At 44.5% G+C, this 21449-nt stretch overlaps 1 protein-coding gene across 1 annotated transcript; it reads left to right on the top strand.

Moving 5' to 3' along the window:
* The first annotated feature begins 3784 nt into the window (after positions 1-3784).
* On the top strand, positions 3785-19867 carry LOC143963997 (olfactory receptor 5P52-like). The gene is made up of 2 exons (XM_077473721.1): positions 3785-3915; positions 18076-19867. Exons 1-2 carry the CDS (start codon positions 3844-3846, stop codon positions 18997-18999), a joined length of 996 nt encoding a protein of 331 aa, XP_077329847.1. The 5' UTR covers positions 3785-3843; the 3' UTR covers positions 19000-19867.
* The last annotated feature ends 1582 nt before the right edge of the window (positions 19868-21449 follow it).

Genomic DNA, 21449 nt, shown 5'->3' with positions numbered 1-21449 from the left:
ACAGCAGTGCCTCAAACCTATATCCTGAACTACACCTAACACCTATACCAGTCCTTAAAAGAACTTTTGTTGACCAAATAGCTAGCGATTTGGGTCACTGCAGTCTCTCCCTGCTCCACACAGCAACCTCTCCCTATAGTGACAGAAGAAAGAATGTAAAATGGCCGCCGGATCGGGTCTATTTATAAGTTAGGGGGAATGTCCAAGTGTCCATGTGCCGTAATGTCTCAATTGGCTGTCCTGTACCCCATGATGGATGTGTCATCATAGGTCAAAGTTCTTTTACACAGTAAACACGGAAGTCCGCCGGGGCGAACGGCGGCAATAGTCCGCCGATCGGGCGGACCGCGAACAGCCGAAATTTGCCGCGAAACGACCGCCGAGCGAACCGTTCGGCCATCCCTACTTGTAACACTAATGAGTCACATGATACCGGGGAGGGAAAATGTCTAATTGGGCCCAATTTGGACATTTCCACTTAGCAAATGTTGCCAGCAGTTTAGATATTAATGGCTGTGTGTTGAGTTATTATGAGGGGACAGCAAATTCACACTGTTATACAAGCTGTACACTCACTACTGTACATTGTATCAATGTGTAATTTCTTCAGTGTTGTCACATTAAAAGATATATGTATATGTAGATAGATAGATAGATAGATAGATAGATAGATAGATAGATAGATAGATAGATAGATAGATAGATAGATAGATAGATAGATAGTGTTTAGGGGTTCTACGTATTTTTGTAACAAAAAAGTAGATTTTTACATGTAGGATGTAAGTGTCAAAATTGGCCCGATACAAAGTGGTTAATACAACAACATACCAAATAAAAGTTTTGTTCACCATATGGCCAACATGTTGTGGACACCTGACCCTCACATATACCTGTATGACCAAAACAATATTGACATCTCTCCACATGTGTAGGACACTTTTAATTCTACAGCAAACAAAGACATTTTAGACCACTGGTAACTTCTATTCTTGTGGCAATTTTGGGACCTTTTCTGTTCTAATACAACTTTTTCCCTGTTCACAAAGTCAGCTTTATAAGGACATGGTTGATTTGTTGGTATGGAGCAACTCAGGTGGCTTATGTAGCTTCAACCCAAAAGAACAACTTTGGTGTGGATTGGGATGCCAATCGTGAGCCACATGATCCCCTCCAACAAAAGTACCTGATCTTAAAATTGTATTTTTGGTCATATGGGCACAAATTCCAATAGACACACTCTAAAATCTTGAGGGAATATATTAAATGCGAGTGGAGGCTGTTACGTTTACAAAGTAGGGCCAAATCCAAATTAGTGCTAATGGTGTCCAACAAGCTTATATAGGTGTGATATCCACAACAAGTAGGTCATGTAGAGTTCATTTCCATTAGGAAAATCATCATTGAAGAGGTGATTTTGTTTTTCTGAAAAAAGCTCTCTCTCTAGCTAAACCAGTGCGGTTGTTGTGATGTCAGCACTGCCTGGACTAAAGAAGGGTATTAAAGTGACACAGTGACTGTTTACCTCTACAGAAGTCAACTTCCTGTATGAGTACCAAGACTGCATGAAATAGTAGATTATAGACTACAAGGGAAAATTGAACAAGAATGAACTCGACCAGGTGTTCCTTACCACCAAGCCTTGGTGTGCTGCCAGACTCAAGTCTTCCTCCCTTTGGATGTCCAGCCAGCTAAAGATCCCCTAACCTCCCTGTCAGCTACTATAGTGCCCCTGAAACTCCCATAGTGGCCTATAGTGCCCCTCAACCTTCTATAGTGCTCAGGTCCCCTTGAGATGCCCCAACACCCACTGTTCTCCTCAACAATCCACAGTACCATCCAGCAACCTTTAGTACCCCCTAGCCTTCTGCAGGGTCTTCAGTCTCCCCATAGTGCCCCCATCCTCCAACAGTGTACCTCCAGCCCCTGCAGGCTACATTCTACCACAGTGCCCCTGCAAAGCCCCTAGCCTCCTGGAGAGACCCCATCCCCCACACTTTCTTCCAGTTCTTTCCAGAAACCACATTCCCTAAAGAGCCACTATGTTTTCTACAGAGTCTACAGAGTCCCCTACCTCCCTACAGAACCCTAATCTCCCAACAGTGACACCCAGCCCATCCACAGTATTCCAATATTTCAATACATATTTTGTATTCCCATACTTCTATTAGAAAACGTGTTTTTCTTTTTTTACTATTGGGGTATAGTATGTTTTGGTAGAATATACCAGACCACAATCTCAATAAGATTGAGAACTACTGCACTAGAGGACCTCTCCTTTGGGAAGGGAAATCTAAATTATATCATATTGCATGGATAGAGTTCATCTTTAAAGGAGTTGTAAAGTCAGAAGGTTTTTTTATCATTCTATGCCCCCTCCCCCCCCCAGCACCCCCTAATACTTTCCTGAGCCCCTCTCTGTCCAGCGATGTCCATGAATCTCTCAGTTGTCTGGGACTCTCCCTCCTGATTGGCTGAGACACAGAAGCTGTGCCATTGGCTCCCACTGCTGTCAATTAAAGTTAGCCATTAAGGAGAGAGAGGGAGCTGGGCTGAACCGCGGCTCCATGTCTGAATGGACACCATGTCTGAATGGGCCAGCATTTTTCTGCTCCCCACATTGCAAATATTTTGTTTTTATGTATCGCATGATTTTTATTGACTACTAGTCCTGTTTTAATTTGAATATTTTCAATAAACCATCATTGGTTGTATTTCACCATGTGAGGCGTTTTTTATGCTTTGTCCCCCATATGGTGAATCCTTATGAGATTTCTGACATCAAGTCCTACAGCGATTCACGGTTCGGAAACTTCACCCACCTTTTCCATCTGGAAATCGCAAGGAATCCCGAGGGGAAAACATAATTTGGCCGGTATGTTGGGGTGTGTGACTGGAGCCCCCTCATAAGCTCGTATGACACACTACTATAAGGTGGATGTGTCCAACCCATCTGGTAAGAGTACCTACCTTATTTAATCTGCTTATAATCCACTCTCAAGAGGTTCTGAGGTCTGAGAAGGTTGTGAGTTATTCTGCCATGAATGCCAACTTCAAAAAGTCCCAGAGTCACCACTTTGAGATCCACAGAGATTATTTTTTTTTTCATTACCACCTGTTTGTTTTCTTTAAATGCATATTTAGGTGCCTTTAAGCGCTGCACTTATTTATATATGGATAGAGTTCATCCTTAAAGGAGTTGTAAAGTCAGAAGGTTTTTTATCATTCTATGCCCCCCTCCCAGCACCCCCTAATACTTTCCTGAGCCCCTCTCTGTCCAGCGATGTCCAAGAATCTCTCAGTCATCTGGGACTCTCCCTCCTGATTGCCTGAGACACAGAAGCTGTGCCATTGGCTCCCGCTGCTGTCAATTAAAGTTAGCCATTAAGGAGAGAGAGGGAGCTGGGCTGAACCGTGGCTCCATGTCTGAATGGACACAAGGAGCTGCAGCTCAGCTCCAGTGCCCCCATAGCAAGCTGGTTACTGTGGGGGCACTCAGGACGGAGGGGCCAGGAGCACCGAAAAGGGACTCCCAGAAGAGGAGGATCCGGGCTACTCAATGCAATACCAACTGCATAAAGCAGGTAGGTATAACATTTTTGTTATTTTTATTTTTTTAAACGAGACTTTACAATCCCTTTTAAGTATTAGTTTATTTAATAATGTGTGTCAAGAGAGATGCAATTCCTGAAAGAATTCCCTACACTTTAATTAGCAATGTAGAAAACAGCACACCAGAGCAGCAAATGTATAAAAAGGCTTCAAATCGACACATTAAATCACTCAACCTATTGATTTTATGGTATATCATTTTTTACTTGTATACATATTTTGACTGATCTGACAATGCTTGTCTGGGATAATCAAAGTAAGCTATTACATCCAGACATCATATCTGAACAGATACGTGGAATTGAGGTATGCAACAATTGTTTAGAGATATGTAAAAAAAAATAGAGCTATTGGCATAGACATAGCATAATATATATTTCACAACCTCTCTCTCACCATCCAATTTCCCAGGCCATTCCTTACCATTTTTCTGCAATTTCCATCTCAGCTGTTCCATTAATTCAGAAATTAAGCAAATTATAATATTATTCTTCACATTTTGCTCCAGTAATATGATTACCTACAACTGTTTCTAAGCAAGAACACGTCTGTGTAATTTTCCTGTCTATTTACTGCATTTTCTTTCATATTTTCTTACTACGGTAAAACCTTGGTTTGAGAGTAACTTGGTTTGAGAGGGTTTTGCAAGACCAGCTAATTTTTTTTTTAATACATTTTGACTTTATATACAAGCAATGTCTTGATATACAAGCAGCGTCATGACATATCATAAATGGAAAATTGCGTCACCGGCGCAAATATTAATCAAAGATAATGATAATAAAATTGAAATATTCACACACGTGGGCATGTTGGTCCCACTTTCGCACCACAACCAAATTTAAACTACTAACAAACCAATCCCTGATGAACCAAACACCCTAAATCATTTGCATGCCTTAACGACCCTGTTCGCTAGTCATGAAGCTTGAGAGGATGACCCTCCCTCCCCTACACAAGGGGAGATTGAGGGAGGACCGTACACGACCTTATAAGCCAACACCCTAACCAACCCAGCCCTAGTGCCTTAACCGTTCCCACAATAGCGGAGACTGCGAGGCAACTTAATATTCCCTTTCCCTTCCCTTGGTCCCATCCCGCACTCCCCCTCCCCCCACTACCCCATCCCCCCCATTCCTTACCCCTCCTTTGCCCTTTTCTTTTTTTCTCCTCTTCTCTTTTTTTCCCCTTCTTTTCACCTCCCCCTCTTGGGTTTACAACCCAATCCTCTTGATATATCCACTAAGATTCCAGCTCACCCATTATTGAGTTATCACCGACTTCGACCCTGTAGTTGTTAAAAGGACCTACTCACTCAGAGCTGGAAATTTTCCCACGAACAAGCAAACACCCGATTTCAGAGACGCAAAACACGCAAGTCGATATTAGCTCCAAGTAGAAGATCTGACAAGGGGTTAAACACGACCATTTAGCGAAATAACCATGACCGAACCTCATGTCTTCCTCATACCACACTCTGTTTAAACTGTAACATTTTCACTGCAACTACTGTTACCAATTATTGCTGTTCACCACTGTTGTTTAAAACCTTACATTGGATATTACTGCTGTTGGCATTGAGTTATAAATACAATGTAAACCAGATTTTTACTTTTCAATAAAAATTTATGGAACAAAAATTTTTTTAATATGATCTGCTGCAGCTTAAAAAGTCCTATACCATAGATTAAGGAAACATTGTATATATGAAATGTAACTGCGCTGATCCAAAAGTGCTAGTGTAATATTACCACTAAAATGGTGTCTGTACCGTGTATGCAAACCTTAAAACCAAAAAAACTATAAAACTATGAAGTGCAACGTGCCAAAAGATAAACATATAATACAACTTATCAAGTGCAAAATATCAAAACCCCAAAACATAAGTGTTTTGCAATAGTCCCCAAAGCTCACTTCTGTTTATCTTGTAAATTCCATGTGCATATTGTGCACTGATTCACATCCATGCTACAAATAAAATACAACTACATAAAAATATAATATCGTTAAACGTATCACTGGTAGCAGTACTCAGACAGGAAGTTCCGGTTGAGAGGGTTGCTGGTTGTACTGTCATCCTGTCCTACTGTCTGAAGACGTACAGTTGGAGTCACGGAAATACGGCATCTAGTGTGAACATCAGGCTGTTGTGAGTGCACATTTTATATATTCTGGATGTTATTTTATTGGTTAAAATAAATGTAATATAAGCATGTTGCACAATGATGTATGTTTACTTCCTATGAGATACCAAGGCTGGCATAGAGATATGATGAGGAGTAACTGGTGGCAACCTAGTTGGAGGAACGCCAGGAAAGTGGAGTGATTATCCCAATATAAATCTAGGTTCTGGTGAGTGCCCATTTCAGAAGGTGGTGGTGGCCCACGCATTGGTGAAAAGTTCTTTTTTATAGAGCATTAATATGAATCAGTGCACAATAGGCACATGGAATTTCCAAGATAAACAGAAGTGAACTTTGGGGACTATTGCAAAAAACACTTATGTTTTGGGGTTTTGATATTTTGCACTTGATAAGTTGTATTATATGTTTATCTTTTGGCACGTTGCACTTTATAGTTTTATAGTTTTTTAGATTTAAGGTTTGCATACAGGGTACAGACACCGTTTTAGTGGTAATATTGCACTAGCATTTTTAGATCAGTGCAGTTACATTTCATATATACAGTGTCTTGATATACAAGCAGCTCCATGTAACAACTGAGTATAAAACAGAACAGAGGCAACTTTAAGTAGCAATATGGTTATATTTAATGAAGGACAACATTTGTCAACCAACATGGTTGATGATTAAAACAGGCACATCTAAGTATGCAGGCATCCGGGGTAAAGCTGTCCACATAGACTGTCCTCACTGCCATTGACGTTGTCCCTTCCATGCTGTGCTCCACGAGCGGTTCAATTGCTCTACTCCAGGGTAATCTATATACAGGAAAACTATAGGAAAAAAATATACATATTATAGAGCAGGGATATGCAATTAGCGGTCATCCAGCTGTTGCAGAACTACAAATCCCATGATGCATAGCGAGACTCTGATGGCCACACGCATGACACCCAGAGACAGAGGCATGATGGGACTTGAAGTTTTGCAACAGCTGGAGGTCCGCTAATTGCATATCCCTGTTATAGAGTAATGGAGGCTTATACCCCTGTAATTTTTTTTGCCACCTGTGTACCTTTGAGGAAATTTACCTTCACCTCCTATCCCAAAGCCAAACAGGAAACGAGAGGAAATCCCTGAAAATTAAGGGAATTCCTTGAGTCCCTCAGATCACCAAAACTAGTGTCCCCATGGAAAGATCCCCTCCCCACTACTTTTCTGGGGACAACCTAAAATTTGGGATTTTCTTTCATTTTCACTTTCAATGATAATGGTAAACAGGACAAATTGAGAGGATCAGAGGGTGAATCTCCTTAAAGGGGGGGGGGGGGGGGGGCAGAGGTAGCAATACAATACAAACCTAACAGGTGTTCGAATCCCTCTTCACTCTATCCACAACTGAAAAAAAGGTGCGTCTAATTATACTTTAATGCCGTTGTCAGGTCACCTTGAGGCGAGGTGACAGATGCACACCATAGGGATCAGGAGTGCACCGCAAGGTTGTGGACCCTAAGGCTGACTGCTGCGGATGGGAGATAGGTCCCACCGGGGGTTAGAGCATAAGATTCCCTGGGGCGCAGAGTCTAAGAGCCAGAAGGTGTTCACCAGAGCCTCTAGTGGTGAGGATGGACTGGGCTGCAACTGGCTCCAGGTCACGACCCCCAGGGTCCCCCAGCTCGCACCCACAGTAGGCAACAGGAGGATAGGGATAGTGAGGGATAAAGCCAAGGTCGGGGCCACAAGCAGACAGGAATAGTTAGGGACACACCAATAGGTCAGGATCACAGGCAAACAAGGATAGTCAAGGACACGCCAAAGTCAGTAATGGAACAACAGACGAGCACACGGCAGGTAAGAGGAAGCTAAACACACAAAGGAATACACAATGGTTGATCAGCAGGGTTGGCCTGCAGTGCACAGGTTAATATAGAGTTCTGTGATAGGAGCTAGGGTGGAGTCATGCCAGAGGATGGATTACAAAAGCAGTCAGGTGAGGGTCAGCTGGTCTCTAGAGATGAACACATGGAAAACAGGTAAGCAGACAAACTCTATTACATAACCATGACAACCGTGTACACACGGCCGGACTTTTCCACAGCAAAGGTCAGATGGAACAAATCCATCTGACAATTTGACCATGTGAGGGCTTCATCGGACCTTTGCTGTCAAAAAATCAGACGGACTTTAGATTTAGAAGATGTTTCAAATCTTTCCGATGGACTCGAGTCCGGTCGAAAAATCCATTCGTCTGTATGCTAGTCCGACGGACGAAAAACCGTCGCATGGGCAGCTATTGGCTACTGGCTATGAACTTCCTTATTCTAGTCCGCTCATCACAGGTGTTCCAATCCCTCTCCACTCTATCCACAACTAAAAAAAGGTTTGCAACTGAGTATAAATGAGAAGAGAGGCACCTCTAAGTGTAGCAATATGGTTATATTAATGTAATCAATATGGTTGATGATTAAAACAGGCCCATCTAAGTATGAAATTATCTGGGGTAAAGCTGTCCACATAGACCATCCTCACTGCCATTGACATCACCCCTTCCACACTGCGCTCCACGAGTGGTTCAATCGCTCTACTTAAGGGTAGTCTTCCCGGTCACGATTGCAGACTGACAGCGGTGAGAACCGGCGATGTAAGGGACGGTCTATATGGAACCAAGTCAAAATGTAATGTTACATTTTCACAGATGTAAGGAATAATGGCTAAAAGGGTACCGTGAGGATAGGTTTTTCCCCAGTTCTTTTTAATATTTTTATTAGGGCCTCTTCATATATTTAAATCAATATTAAACCCAAAACCAAAAATGTATTATGTTGCACCTTACCAATCAGATGTGGTGCATGCATTAGTTGTCTTTTTTCTTAAAGTAGAACTATAGGAAAAAATATAATTTTTTTTTGGATAGAGTAATGGAGGGTTATACCCCTGTATTTTTTTTGACACCTGTGTTCCTTTGAGGACATTTACCTTCACCTCCTATCCCAAATCCAAACAGGAAGTGAGAGGAAATCCCTGCAAATTAAGGGAATTCCTTGGATCCCCCAGATCACCAAACCTAGTGTCCCCATGGAAAGATCCCCCCCACTACTTTTCTGAGGACAACCCAAAATGTGGGATTTTCTTTTATTTTCACTTTCAATGATGATGGTAAACAGGACAAACTGAGAGGGTCAGAGGGTGAATCTCCTTAATGGGGTGGCAGAGGTAGCAATACAAACCTGATAGGTGTTCCAATCCCTCTCCACTCTATCCAAAACAAAACAAAAAAGTTTTGCATCTAATTATACTTTAAGGCTTTTTTTCCTCTCTGTTTTCACCTGGTGATCCTGCCAGTAATGCACCTCCTGTATTAGTGAGGAGCAACTCTGGAGGAATGAGAACAGGAGGCACGTCAGACAGTAGCATTGTCAATCTTGGGAGGGGGGTAGTGTTAAATGTATTATTAGGTTCAGATACACTGACAAATTGAAGACAATCTCCAGCTCACACTTTACAATCAGTTACAGCCAGTGGCGTAGCGTGGGGGGTGCGAGGGGGGGATCATGGCCCCAGGTATAACATTTGGGTGGGACAAAATCCCATGCTAGTAGTCTGGCTCCGTAGTCCTCCGTAGCCCTAATTGTGATTTCCTGTGTCCCCTGTGATTGCCATGTTTAACGTCAGCTGGGTGGCTGGCACCCTGTGATTGGGCAAATAGGGTCATGTGAGGTGGGAGGGCTGGCCTGTCCTTGATTCTCCTGGAGTCCCACCTCTGCCATCTTCTTCTCCTCCTGACCACCGGATCTGGGACTCGCATCATTCCCCATTGGTTTTGGCAGGCAGCCAGTGAGTCTGGCAGTGTGGCAGACAAAGGTCAGATCAATGGTGGGGAAAAAAAAGCAGATGAGATGAGAGCGCAGCCGCTACTGCAACTAGTCATCCTCTGCAAGGCAAATCCAGCACTTCTCTCCTCACAAGAAGTGCATACACACTTTCCTGGCCTCCTATTGATGTGAGACTCAGGACACTGAGCTGCTTCCAGTCCAATGAGTCCATGCAGCATACTGCTGAGAGCTCCTCTGCTGTTCCATGGACATGTGTGCTGCTTTACCCAACATTTAATGAAATAGATATCTCTGGGTCACTCACTGTGGTATGTGACAGCATGTATAGCACAGTCACATAGGGCAAACTACACTCACACAGTCTACACTACACACATACACAGAGCATAACCCTCTTCCCCACTTATCCCAAACATCGCTAAGCGATTTTTCGTGGGCAGTTTGTCAGCACTTTATTTCTATTGTTACATTGTAGTAATTAATAAAATAGTACAACTCACCATAATGCAGAATTAGTGGGAGCCTTGAGTGTGTTACTTGCCACGTTACCTGCCACCAGATGCGGAATGTCACTTGCCATGTCACCTGCCACGTTGCCTCTCACCAGATGCGGAATGTCACTTGCCATGTTGCCTGCCACAAGATGTGGAATGTCACTTGCCACGTCACCTGCCACGTTGCCTATCACCAGATGTGGAATGTCACTTGCCACGTCACCTGTCATGTTGCCTCTCACCAGATGTGGCATGTCACTTGCCACAAGATGTGGAATGTCACTTGCCACGTCACCTGTCATGTTGCCTCTCACCAGATGTGGCATGTCACTTGCCACATCACCTGCCACGTTGCCTGTCACCAGATGCGGAATGTCACTTGCCATGTCACCTGCCACATTGCCTGTCATAGATGCGGAATGTCACTTGCCATGTCACCTGCCACGTTGCCTCTCACCAGATGCGGAATTTCACTTGCCATGTTGCCTGCCCCAAGATGCGGAATGCCACTTGCCACGTCACCTGTCATGTTGCCTGTCACCAGATGTGGACTGTCACTTGCCACACTGCCTGCCACTGCATTAGTGGTAGCACTGGTCCATCTAGCACAGAAGGGCGCCAAGTGAAGGCAGGAGCGCAGTGAGAGATGATGTCATCTCTCAGGGCGGCACAGTGGTGTAGTGGTTAGCACTCTCACCTAGCAGTAAAAAGGGTCGCTGGTTCAAATCCCAACCACAACACTACCTGCCTGGAGTTTGCATGTTCTCCCTTTGCCTGCGTGGGTTTCCTCCGGGTACTCCGGTTTCCTCCCACACTCCAAAGACATGCAGGTAGGTTAATTGGCTTCTGTCCAAAATTGGCCCTAGTATATGAATGGGGACCTTAGATTGTGGGCTCCTTGAGGGTAGGGACCGATGTGAGTGTGCAATGTACAGGGATAGGGTTGGACACTCACTCAGGTTGAACTGGATAGACTGGTGTCTTTATTCAACCTTACTAACTATGAAACTATGAAACTATGAATCTGCTCCCTGCTGCACTTCCGACATTGAGGCTGATAGGACGGGAGAGCAGCGATGCGGGGAGTCAGAGATAGATGATGTCATCTCTCTGCTCCCAGCCACACTTCCAACATTGAGGCTGACAGGGTGGAAGATCAGCGATGCGGGGGGTCGGAGAGAGATGATGTCACCTCTCTGCTCCCCACCGCACTTCCGACATTGAGGCTGACCGGGTGGAAGAGCAGCGATGCGGGGGACGGAGAAAGATGATGTCACCTGCTATGTTGCCTGCTCACTCGTTATCTCTTCCACCCAGTGCTTATATACTGGCCACCCGGCTGTCTCATACCGCCCGCCCGTGCCTGTGGCCCCACTGAAGAAAGGCCACAGCCCAGTAGTGGGCCGCGGCCCTGGGCTTGACGACCCCTGCCCTATACCCTCCCTTAGCACTAATGCCCCCCCACTCCACTTAACATTGCACTCCTACTGTAAGTTATAGTTGCTTTTCTGTAGCAGCCCCTCTCTGATACTATGTAGGTGGCGAAGAGAAGACTTGGGAGTGGGAGGAGAGTTTTGTACTGGAAGGGGGGGTTGTAAACTGTCCTGTGAGATATGCATTCCTGAACTCTGTTCTCTCTGCATAGCATACTCCTGAACTCTGCACTCTATACGTAGTACAATCTTGATCTTTGCATTTTGTATATAGCACACTCCTGATCTTTGCATTCTGTATTAAGGACGAGCTCCAGTGTGTTTGCATACTCCACGTGCAGAGCCTGCCAGGAAGTCGGCGTAGCGCTGCGCTAATCACGGGCTGTGAGACATTTCCCCGATGCGTGGCTGCAGAGATCGGGCAATGTCTCACTGCCTGTGATTAGCGCAGCGATGAGCCGACTTCCTGGCGGGCTCTGCACATGGAGTATGCGAACACGCCGGAGCTCATCCTTATTCTATATGTAGCAAACTAGTGAACTCTGCATTCTGTGCAGTATGCACATGTAGCACTGACCCCCGAAGGAGCTGCTGGTTTTATTGGGCTTACCTTCTTGTCTGCTTCTCCGTCTAGGGATTCCCATGGTAGATGGCCCAAAGAAATGTAGAAACTGACACTGAATCTTCTTTTGGGTTATTTATTTGAAACAGAAACAGAGTCTCTCAGTTTAGGGTAGAGGGTTAGGAGTAAGTTCAGGTACTTTAGACTGCAAAAAATGGAAAGTCTCTTATAGGAAAATCCAGAGAATAGCAACCGTTTTACAACTGGATTTTACAAACCCCGGATAGACCTCCTCTCACTAGGCCTTGCAGCCGGTAGGGTGTTAGGTAAAGTCTCTGCCACAGACTTGAGCATAGGATATTTGGCAAAGTCTCTGCCACAGACTTGAGCGTAGGATATTTGACAAAGTTTCTGCCACAGACTTGAGCATAACTGAGGGACATAAACAAATGTAAAAAGCTATCATATGGTACCAGTATCTCTCAGTCGAACCGGCAATACTGTATGAGTGTAGAACCAGGTAGTGTCCTTCAACTAAGCCTCCAGGCTTCTTCAGAGAATCCAGCCTTGTGCATGGTCTTCTCCTGAAGAGTCCTCCCCTGGGGTTTTTCCAGTTGCTGGGCCTCTCCCTTCAGATGAGACGGCACCGGACCACCTTTGGATCAATAGGCCCCAAAATCTATTCAGGCCTGTCCCTGTAGTTGCATTGCCTCGGGCCTGCCAGCCCAGAGACTTGAAATGTATGGTTCCACACCCAGGCCAGGAGGGCCATGGGGCTGGGTCAGGAGGACCACCGGAACTGAACAGGCAGAAAATAATCTCTGGAACTGGAACCCCGGAGCACGTGATGTCGGTACCACAGACAAATAAATACCACCTCCCAGAATGCACAGCAGGAGAACACTCCCACTGGGCTGGTTCCCAAAGGACAGTGACATTCAATACACCCAGCTAAACTGCGTTCTTACTCTTGCCAGTGGTGGCAGCAACACTTGCGGCCAAGGAGAACCCAGTGCAACCCAGCTGGACTGGTACTGAAACCAGAAATTTAGAAAATTAGCCCCAAAACCCAACTGTGGTTTCAGGAAAATTAACTTTGAAAAAACACATAGCACCTGCTTGTCAGGAGCCAGAGCTACATACTCCCCCCTCCCATTTAGACGATGTCCTCATCATCTGGGAAGAAAAAAACAAAAGAAAACAAAGACTTTCAGTCCTGAAAGTCGAGTACCTGAACTTAAAATTTGGAATGGGGAATGGAAAGGAAAAACAAAAAAAAACAACATGGAACATACATTATGTTAATGTCAGGAACCATGAAACAGACAGAGACGGAAGTACAATCAAATCACACTTGTTTATTAATAAAAATAGAAAGGTAAATAGAAAAAAGCATAGCCAGAGTCCAGTAGCCAGATCGGGTAGTCAGCCAGTCCAAAGTTCATAAACCAAATCGGGTAATCAGCCAGTCCAGACGTCAGGGGTCCAAGGAGAGCAACTGCAAGCAGGATAGAAGCCAGGAGGGATGTCAGCAAGCCAGTCTTGAAACAAACAGCAGGAGATGGTTCCTAGTGATGTGACCAACGCGAAGGCAAAGGAAAGAGTGAGATGGAAAGCTTTAAATAGGCAGTTTAGACGAGGATCATCGGGAACAGCTGGTAACTATGGAAAGAGAAGAGAGTTGGCAATTAGCCAACAGCTGAGCGGCCAGCCCAGATGAGGAAGGGCTAAGCCAGCCCTGACAGTTAAGCAGTTGACATAAAACAAGTCACATTATGCACAACCCCAATGCCTGACTATCTACACCACCCACTCTCCGGCAGCTTGATAGTTGATCATGGTGATCCCTGAAAAGAATAAAAAGAATACACAAGAAGAACAACAATAAGAAAAACACATACTATGTGTACAATCCTAGGAGGCAAAATCCCATTCTTAGCAGAAAATTAGGCTCTCTCTCCAGTGCTATTAACCTACATGTCTGCGTGCAATAGTCCAAATGTTTGTGCAGACTCCCACCACCTAGTGGCAAAAGCAGCAAAAAAGTCCTTTCCTGCAAGTGCTATGGCCGGTAGTTGACCTTGACATGGAGCTCTCTTCTCGGCAAACCTAATACTTGCTAACTAACTCCACAGTCCTTGTACTTTAATTTTATTTTTTAAACAGAGGGAAACAGCCTCCATAATTGCTTCACCAATAAAAACGAGGATCAGGCAAATTTTGTGTTTTCCCTTTAGCATCCACCGTGGTGCTGAAATATACTACATTGTCCTTTCCCGGCCAGCAAATTACAACTTTATCGGAGTATATGTGTCTCCCAAAGCTCCAGTGCTGAAGACACCCAGTGAAGCGTTCGTACATAGTAGGGGAATATCCTTGTTTCCTAAAGGGCTTAGGCACTTTCAGGTAGTCCCACATATCACTGGCATACCAATGCTCTCGGTTTTTCTAATTTCTTGCATAATTTCCTTGGGAACATAAGGGAACTCCAAACTGTATTCTGTAGCCACCCGCTTGTTCAGCAGCCGCTGGGACCGTGCGAGCCTAGGCAAAGCTCGGGCACTTCCATCCCCGGGAGGCACACAAGAGTTTGGTGATTTACCTACCATGGCAAAAGACATTGTCTTAGATTCGGGCAAACTAACATTTTTAGGCAAAGTCAGGTCAATAGTTGTAGGGGTTCTCACCCGAGGCGATGCACTCCCCAAATTTAGGGATAACCAGCCAGAAACATTGAAGGTTACGGCCACATCATCTGCATTGGCCCACAACATCTCTTGGGACAAAGTCTTGAACAACTTGTCATCCCCTGACAAATCAGACAGGGAATCTATCTCTGAGTCCCACAACTCCTCTGCTGGCAAATAGTTACGTACAGTCCCACTCAATACTATTTCCCCAGATTTCTCACCCATATCTGCAGCGGATTCTCTGCAAGTGATCTTCTTTCCCCGATACGATCCAGGACAGTTCTGGGATGGGCCTCTACTGTGGCCACAGGAGGCCTTGATGTAGTCTACTTTCTTCAAAGCAGGCACAGTGGTTGTAGTGATGATGGACGAAGCAGTGTCCATGACGTCCGGAGTGGATCCTCCAGTAATGGTGGTGACAGCTTCTCCCTCCGGGGCACTGATTGTAGTAGTCAGCGTACAAGTTGTAGGCCTCGCCACAGGAGCATGTACAACAGACTCCTCGGTGGCAACGCCCATGGACCAGTCCATGCGGTATGCCCGAGGCGGCACAGTGGGTATCTCCACTTTAAACAGATACTCTCCACACTGTAGGCATCGGACAAACGGCTGGAGACTTGCGGCCAGTCCCTTGCACTCATACAAAATGCCCGTGTGGTCTCAGGCGAATTCCTGTATCTGTGAGTAAAGTCCCAGGCAGTCTCACACTTGTGGGATTTCCCACCGAAGGCATCCTGGGTCCCATGATGGACGGTGTTGCTGGAATCCGGAACATTTTCTTTTCTTTAGCAAAGAAAACAACCTCTTTCCTCTTTCTCCTACGACACACTCACGAGGTGCCTCATGCAGGGAAAAGAAACAGGCAAGACTCCTCCCACTGGTTCCTCTGCCACAGACTTGAGCGTAGGATATTTGACAATGTCTCTGCCACAGACTTGAGCGTAGGATATTAGACAAAGTCTCTGCCACACACTTGAGCGTAGGATATTTGACAACGTTTCTGCCATAGACTTGAGCATAACTGAGGGATGTAGACAAATTTAAAAACCTATCATACGGTACCAGTATCTCTCAGCCGATCCGACTGTACCGTATGAGTGTAGATCCAGGTAGTGTCCTTCAACTAAGCCTCCAGGCTGCTTCAGAGAAGCCAGCCTTGCGCACAGCCTTCTCCTGAAGAGTCCTCCCCTGGGGTTTTTCCAGTTGCTGGGCCTCTCCCTTCAGATGAGACAGCACCGGACCACCTTTGGATCAATAGGCCCCAAAATCCATTCAGGCCTGTCCCTGCAGTTGCGTTGCCTCAGGCCCACCAGCCCCGAGACTTGAAATGCATGGTTCCCCACCCCAGGCCAGGAGGGCCATGGTGCTGGGTCAGGAGGACCATCGGAACCGAACAGGCAGAAAATAATCTCTGGAACTGGAACCCCCGAAGCACGTGAAGTCGGTACCTTAAATACCACCTCCCAGAATGCACAGCAGGAGAACACACCCACTTGGCTGGTTCCGAAAGGACAGTGGCATTCTATACACCCAGCTAAACTGCATTCTTACTCTTGACGGCGATGACAGCGACACCTGCGGCCAAGGAGAACCCAGTGCAACCCAGCTGGACTGGTACTGAAACCAGAAATTTAGAAAATTAGCCCCAAAAACCAACTGTGGTTTCAGGAAAATTAACTTTGAAAAAATACATAGCGCCTGCTCGTCAGGAGCCAGCGCTACACACAAATGTTATTTAACAATTCCCCATTAAGACTGTCCCACTGTTAAGCGATGATGGCATGGTTAAGTTCCTTCACCTATTATCTGAGAAATAGCCCTGCCTATAGTATGACTGCAGTCTTTCACTGTCTCTTGTACCATGTCTGCAGTCTCCGACCATCTCATGTATCATGTCTGCAGTCCCTGACTATCTCCTGTACCATGTCTGCAGTCTCCGACCATCTCATGTATCATGTCTGCAGTCTCCGACTTTCTCCTGTAATATGTCTGCAGCCTCTGACTGTCTCTGGTAGTATGTCTAGCACTAAATATTATGCACAACCCCTAAGTCAGGGTTATTATTGGCTGCCTGCTCTGCTGTATATAAGTGCTCCTCCTTATATACAACCTTAGCATCTGATTGGCTACCCACAGCCTTTTAATATTGGTTGAAAATGAGAAGATATCTCATTGACTACTGTAGTCAAAGAGATATCTCAGATCTAACCAATAATAAGCAGAGCAGTCCCTGGTTAGGGGGCGCAAATGACTTGCCTTGCCCCGGGTGCTGACAACCCACGCTACGCCACTGGTTAAAGCAAACAGTGTTTTTCCTTTTGGGATAAAAGTTTTGCATGAATAAATAAAAGCTGATCATTTTAATCACCCCTGCTAGTGTTAAGTGGTTTGTCTCATTCATGTAAACTGATACATTAAGCAGACGAGTGGTGGTCCTATTCCCCATCTGCCTGGCAGATCGGATCAGATGGCATCGGATGGACATGGCTGTCCATTTCCACCCGAAGCCACCCGTTCCCATCCAATTGCCCCATAGGGGAGAGTGGGACTGTGTCTGCTCTGCATAGCAAAGTGGATATGGACCTGTCATCTGCCTGCTCGGGGGGGGGGGGGGGGGATCAGCAGAGAAGTTCCCTGCTGAGCAAGCGGATTCTGCTTCACCGAGGCGCCCGTGTCAAAGGGGCCTTAAGACCCCTTTCACACAGAGGCATGCTTTGCAGGCGCTATAGCGTTAAAAATAGTGCCTGCAAAGCGCCTTGAAACAGTAGCCTTGAAAGGGGTCTTAAGGCCCCATGTGAAAGGGCCTCAAGACCCTTTTCACACTGAGGAGCGCTCTGCAGGCACTATATTCATTTTTTTTTTTTGTGGTTGAACTTGATGGACATGTGTCTTTTTTCAACCTGACTAACTATGTAACTATGTAACTATGTAACTATAGCATTAAAAATATTGCCTCCAAAGCACCTTGAAACAGTGGCTCCATTCACTCCACCGCTTTACCGCTGGTGCCCGGGGCGGCTCAGTGTGAAAGGGGTCTTAAGATCTGTTGAACAGGAACCGGTGGCCGGTCCCTTCTAAACCTGCTGAATTTCTATCCATCTTTGGCCAGCCTATGGCACGCTCTATTTATCTTTTTCTTATAACATGGAACTTTGTAGAATTGGTAAAACTTAACTGGATAGTAACACGTTGTAAAAGGATGTTGATGAAATGGGCTGTTGGATGGATAAGATAGCCAGACCAAAAACAGTTTGAGTTGAGGGAGGTTCCCCATGACATGTGTATGTCTTGTTTGATCAAATGATTATGCATTTTTATGTTCTCTTACTAGGTGATTGATCACAATAATTTAACCTATGTTGTACTGATAGGATTTCCACATCTTAAATGCACCAAAATTCTGTTTTTCATGGTCCTACTTTTCATATATTGCATTACTATCTCTGGAAATATTATTATTGTGATTTTATTTCTTCTGAGTAAAACACTTCAGTCTCCCATGTACTTCTTCATCACCCAACTATCATTGCTTGATATCATTCTGATTACAGATATTCTTCCCAACCTTCTTTATATCATCTTACATGATGGATGTTCCATGTCTCTTGCCAAATGTATCATCCAGTTCTCCTTCTTTGCCCATGCTGAGGTCTCAGAATGTTTTCTCCTGACCGTGATGTCTTATGACCGCTATTTGGCCATCTGTAAGCCCTTATATTACAACTCCATAATGAACCAATCTATTTGCATTAAAATGGTGCTTACCATTTGGTTACTAGGATTCAAAATGGCGTTGGTTGATTCAATGTCTTTGTGTAGTCTTTCCTATTGTGGACAAAACATCATTGATCACTTTTTTTGTGACTTTGAACCCATACTACAGCTTTCCTGCTCTGATACTTCATGGATCTATATTCAGACCTTTGTAATAGGTTTCTTCTGCGTCGTAGCACCTTTTATAATAATTGCTGTATCGTATATCTATATTGTTTTAACCATCCTCAAAATTAAAACAATTACAGGAAGACAAAAAGCCTTCACCACCTGCAGCTCTCACTTGACCACAGTGTGCATTTTTTATGGGACACTGATTGCTGTGTATTTTTTTCCAACAAAGGGACAGCTAAATATTCTGAGCAAGGTCCTCTCTCTGTTTTACACTATAATCACTCCATTGCTTAATCCCATCATATACACATTTAGGAACAAAGATTTTAAAACTGCTACTGAGAAAATAAAATCATATTTTAAATAAAATCTTCCATCTATTCTAAAGAAAAAAATGCAAATATAAAAGATGAGTAAAAAAAAAAAAAAAAAAGAATAATAATAATAATAAAATGTTTTTATTATGCTGGATCCCAATTTGCCATATCTATGTAAAATTGCAAAAATATTGCTTTGGACAGGGTGGCTCATTGATCACAGGCAATAATAGAATCGGTGGGTGTAACCCTTCCATATGCAGGCCATAATTTGAGGACTGCTATTCAACACAAATTTAAAACCACATTTGAATGGTCTGGATTCAGATTTCAAGACCATTAGCTTTGCGGTTTTAAGTTTGTGTTGAATAGCAGTCCTCAAATTATGGCCTGCAAGCTGGTTAGAGCTCACCACTTTCTGTCACTGGGCCTCTGAACTGAGAAGACCTCTGTATCTTTTGGTGTTCTGATTGCCCATGGGAGGTGGTCAGTGTATGCACTGTGGAAGCAGGTTTCAGCATCCAGCAATGTATTTTAGGTAAACGCCAAGCCAAGAGGTCTTCTACCTGATGGAATTTCAATCAAATCTATGGCCACCTTTACTGTATGTATGTTAAATTAGTAAGGCTTTGCGCATCATCTCTCCTCCCAGAATGTAGCTGGGAGCAAAGCCCAAGACTGCAGTCTGGTTCAAGTTTTTTGTTGCCTTGTTAAATAAAATGCTTTATGGACTATATTGCTTCAGCTTGTATCCTTGTTAAGAACCCGATAACATCTAGGTTGACATACCATTCCATATCTAGCAACACACACAGGTCTTAGCCCTTGTACACACGGTCGGACATTCCGATGGAAAATGTCTGATTGGACCGTGTTGTTGGATAATCCGACAGTGTGTGGGCTCCATCGGACTGTTTCCATCGGAAAATATCCAACGGACCGGAGGGGGCGTGGCCAGCGCATGAGCTGAATGGAAGCTCTGTGAGAGAGCTCCGTGACACGAACGGGCATATTAGCGACAATTCACAGCGAATATCGGTAAAAAAGATACGAACAGACGACGGAAGAGTTCCTGAATCCGAAGGTGATGTCAAAAAAGCGGAAAGACGAACGGAAAATGAAAAAACTAACGACATTCTCCTCTCAGTCAGCGGGAGGGAGAAAAAAAGATGGCACAGATCCTCTCACAGCTGCTGTACCAGCAACAGCCTCCTCAGGGAGAGCGCAATACACTGACAGGCCTGATGCTGCTCTAGAAGAATCACCTCAGAAAACACATCTGGAATCTCCTCATGAGGAAGATTACCTCAGCCCTACATGTCCAAGCCCGGCTAAAACTCGTATCAAACTGGATTTCACAGGCCAGGAGGTAAGCTATAAAATACCTCATATTAGTCAAGATAACACAGTCATAACTCCTATAGCTTCACCTATAGCCGCATTCCCCACTAATAACCAGCCTATTCTGGACACCCAATTAAAAGAAATGCTATTAACTTTACATACTTCGCTTCATATGGATATTTTACAACTCACAAATCAATTCTCCAAAGCAGTGAACTCCTTAGGTCAGGGGTCTCAAACTGGTGGCCCTCCAGCTGTTGCAAAACTACAAGTCCCATGAGGCATTGCAGGGCTGATAGTTACAAGCATGACTCCCACAGGCAGAGGCATTATGGGATTTGTAGTTTGGCAACAGCTGGAGGGCCACCAGTTTGAGACCCCTGCCTTAGGTGAAAGAGTACACACTATTGAGAACTCTATGGGAGACATGACCAATACTATTAATGATTTAATAGATGCTCATGAAGAAAATAAAGCTGAAAAAGAGTGGCTTAAATTTAAAATCGCAGATTTAGAAGACCGCTCAAGGAAGAACAATCTCAAAATCAGGGGTATCCCTGAAAATATACAGCAGTCTGATCTTAAAAAATATGCCACTGACTTATTCTCCAACTTGCTGCCAGCTATACCAGCCTTAGAGCTCACAATTGATCGTATCCATCGGATCCCGAAACTGTCATTTCTCCCTCCACAGATACCACGTGATGTACTACTTAGAGTACACTTCTACCATGTTAAAGAACAAATCCTATATAAAGTGCGACATCTAGGACAACTTCCACAACCATATAATACAATCCAGATTTATGCTGACTTGTCTAAACATACTCTAGATATGAGAAGACAACTTTCCACGATTACAAAAGCTCTGCGTAATCATAAAATTGAATACCGTTGGAAACAACCATCTAAACTACTGATACAGAAGAACGACACCTACCATACAATCACTTCTGTGGAACAAGGCATTAAGTTACTTCACGCATGGGGTATTATCCCCGAACCAACTCCACCTATCGGAGCTAAGAAGAATCCGGAGAAACTTACGCCACAATGGCATTAGCTTTCATTGACTAGATCCAGTCAAAATACAATCCTATCTATAGGAAACCGATCTATCAGCTTGCCCGCCATGCCGTGCGATACTAAATCTTTG

The sequence above is a fragment of the Lithobates pipiens genome, unplaced genomic scaffold, assembly GCF_037356315.1.
Source record: "Lithobates pipiens isolate NorthernLeopardFrog02 unplaced genomic scaffold, aLitPip1_a1.2 Scaffold_8, whole genome shotgun sequence".
Classification (NCBI taxonomy): domain Eukaryota; kingdom Metazoa; phylum Chordata; class Amphibia; order Anura; family Ranidae; genus Lithobates; species Lithobates pipiens.
Note: the sequence above shows the minus strand (reverse complement) of the source record. Positions and strands in the feature narration are given on the sequence as shown.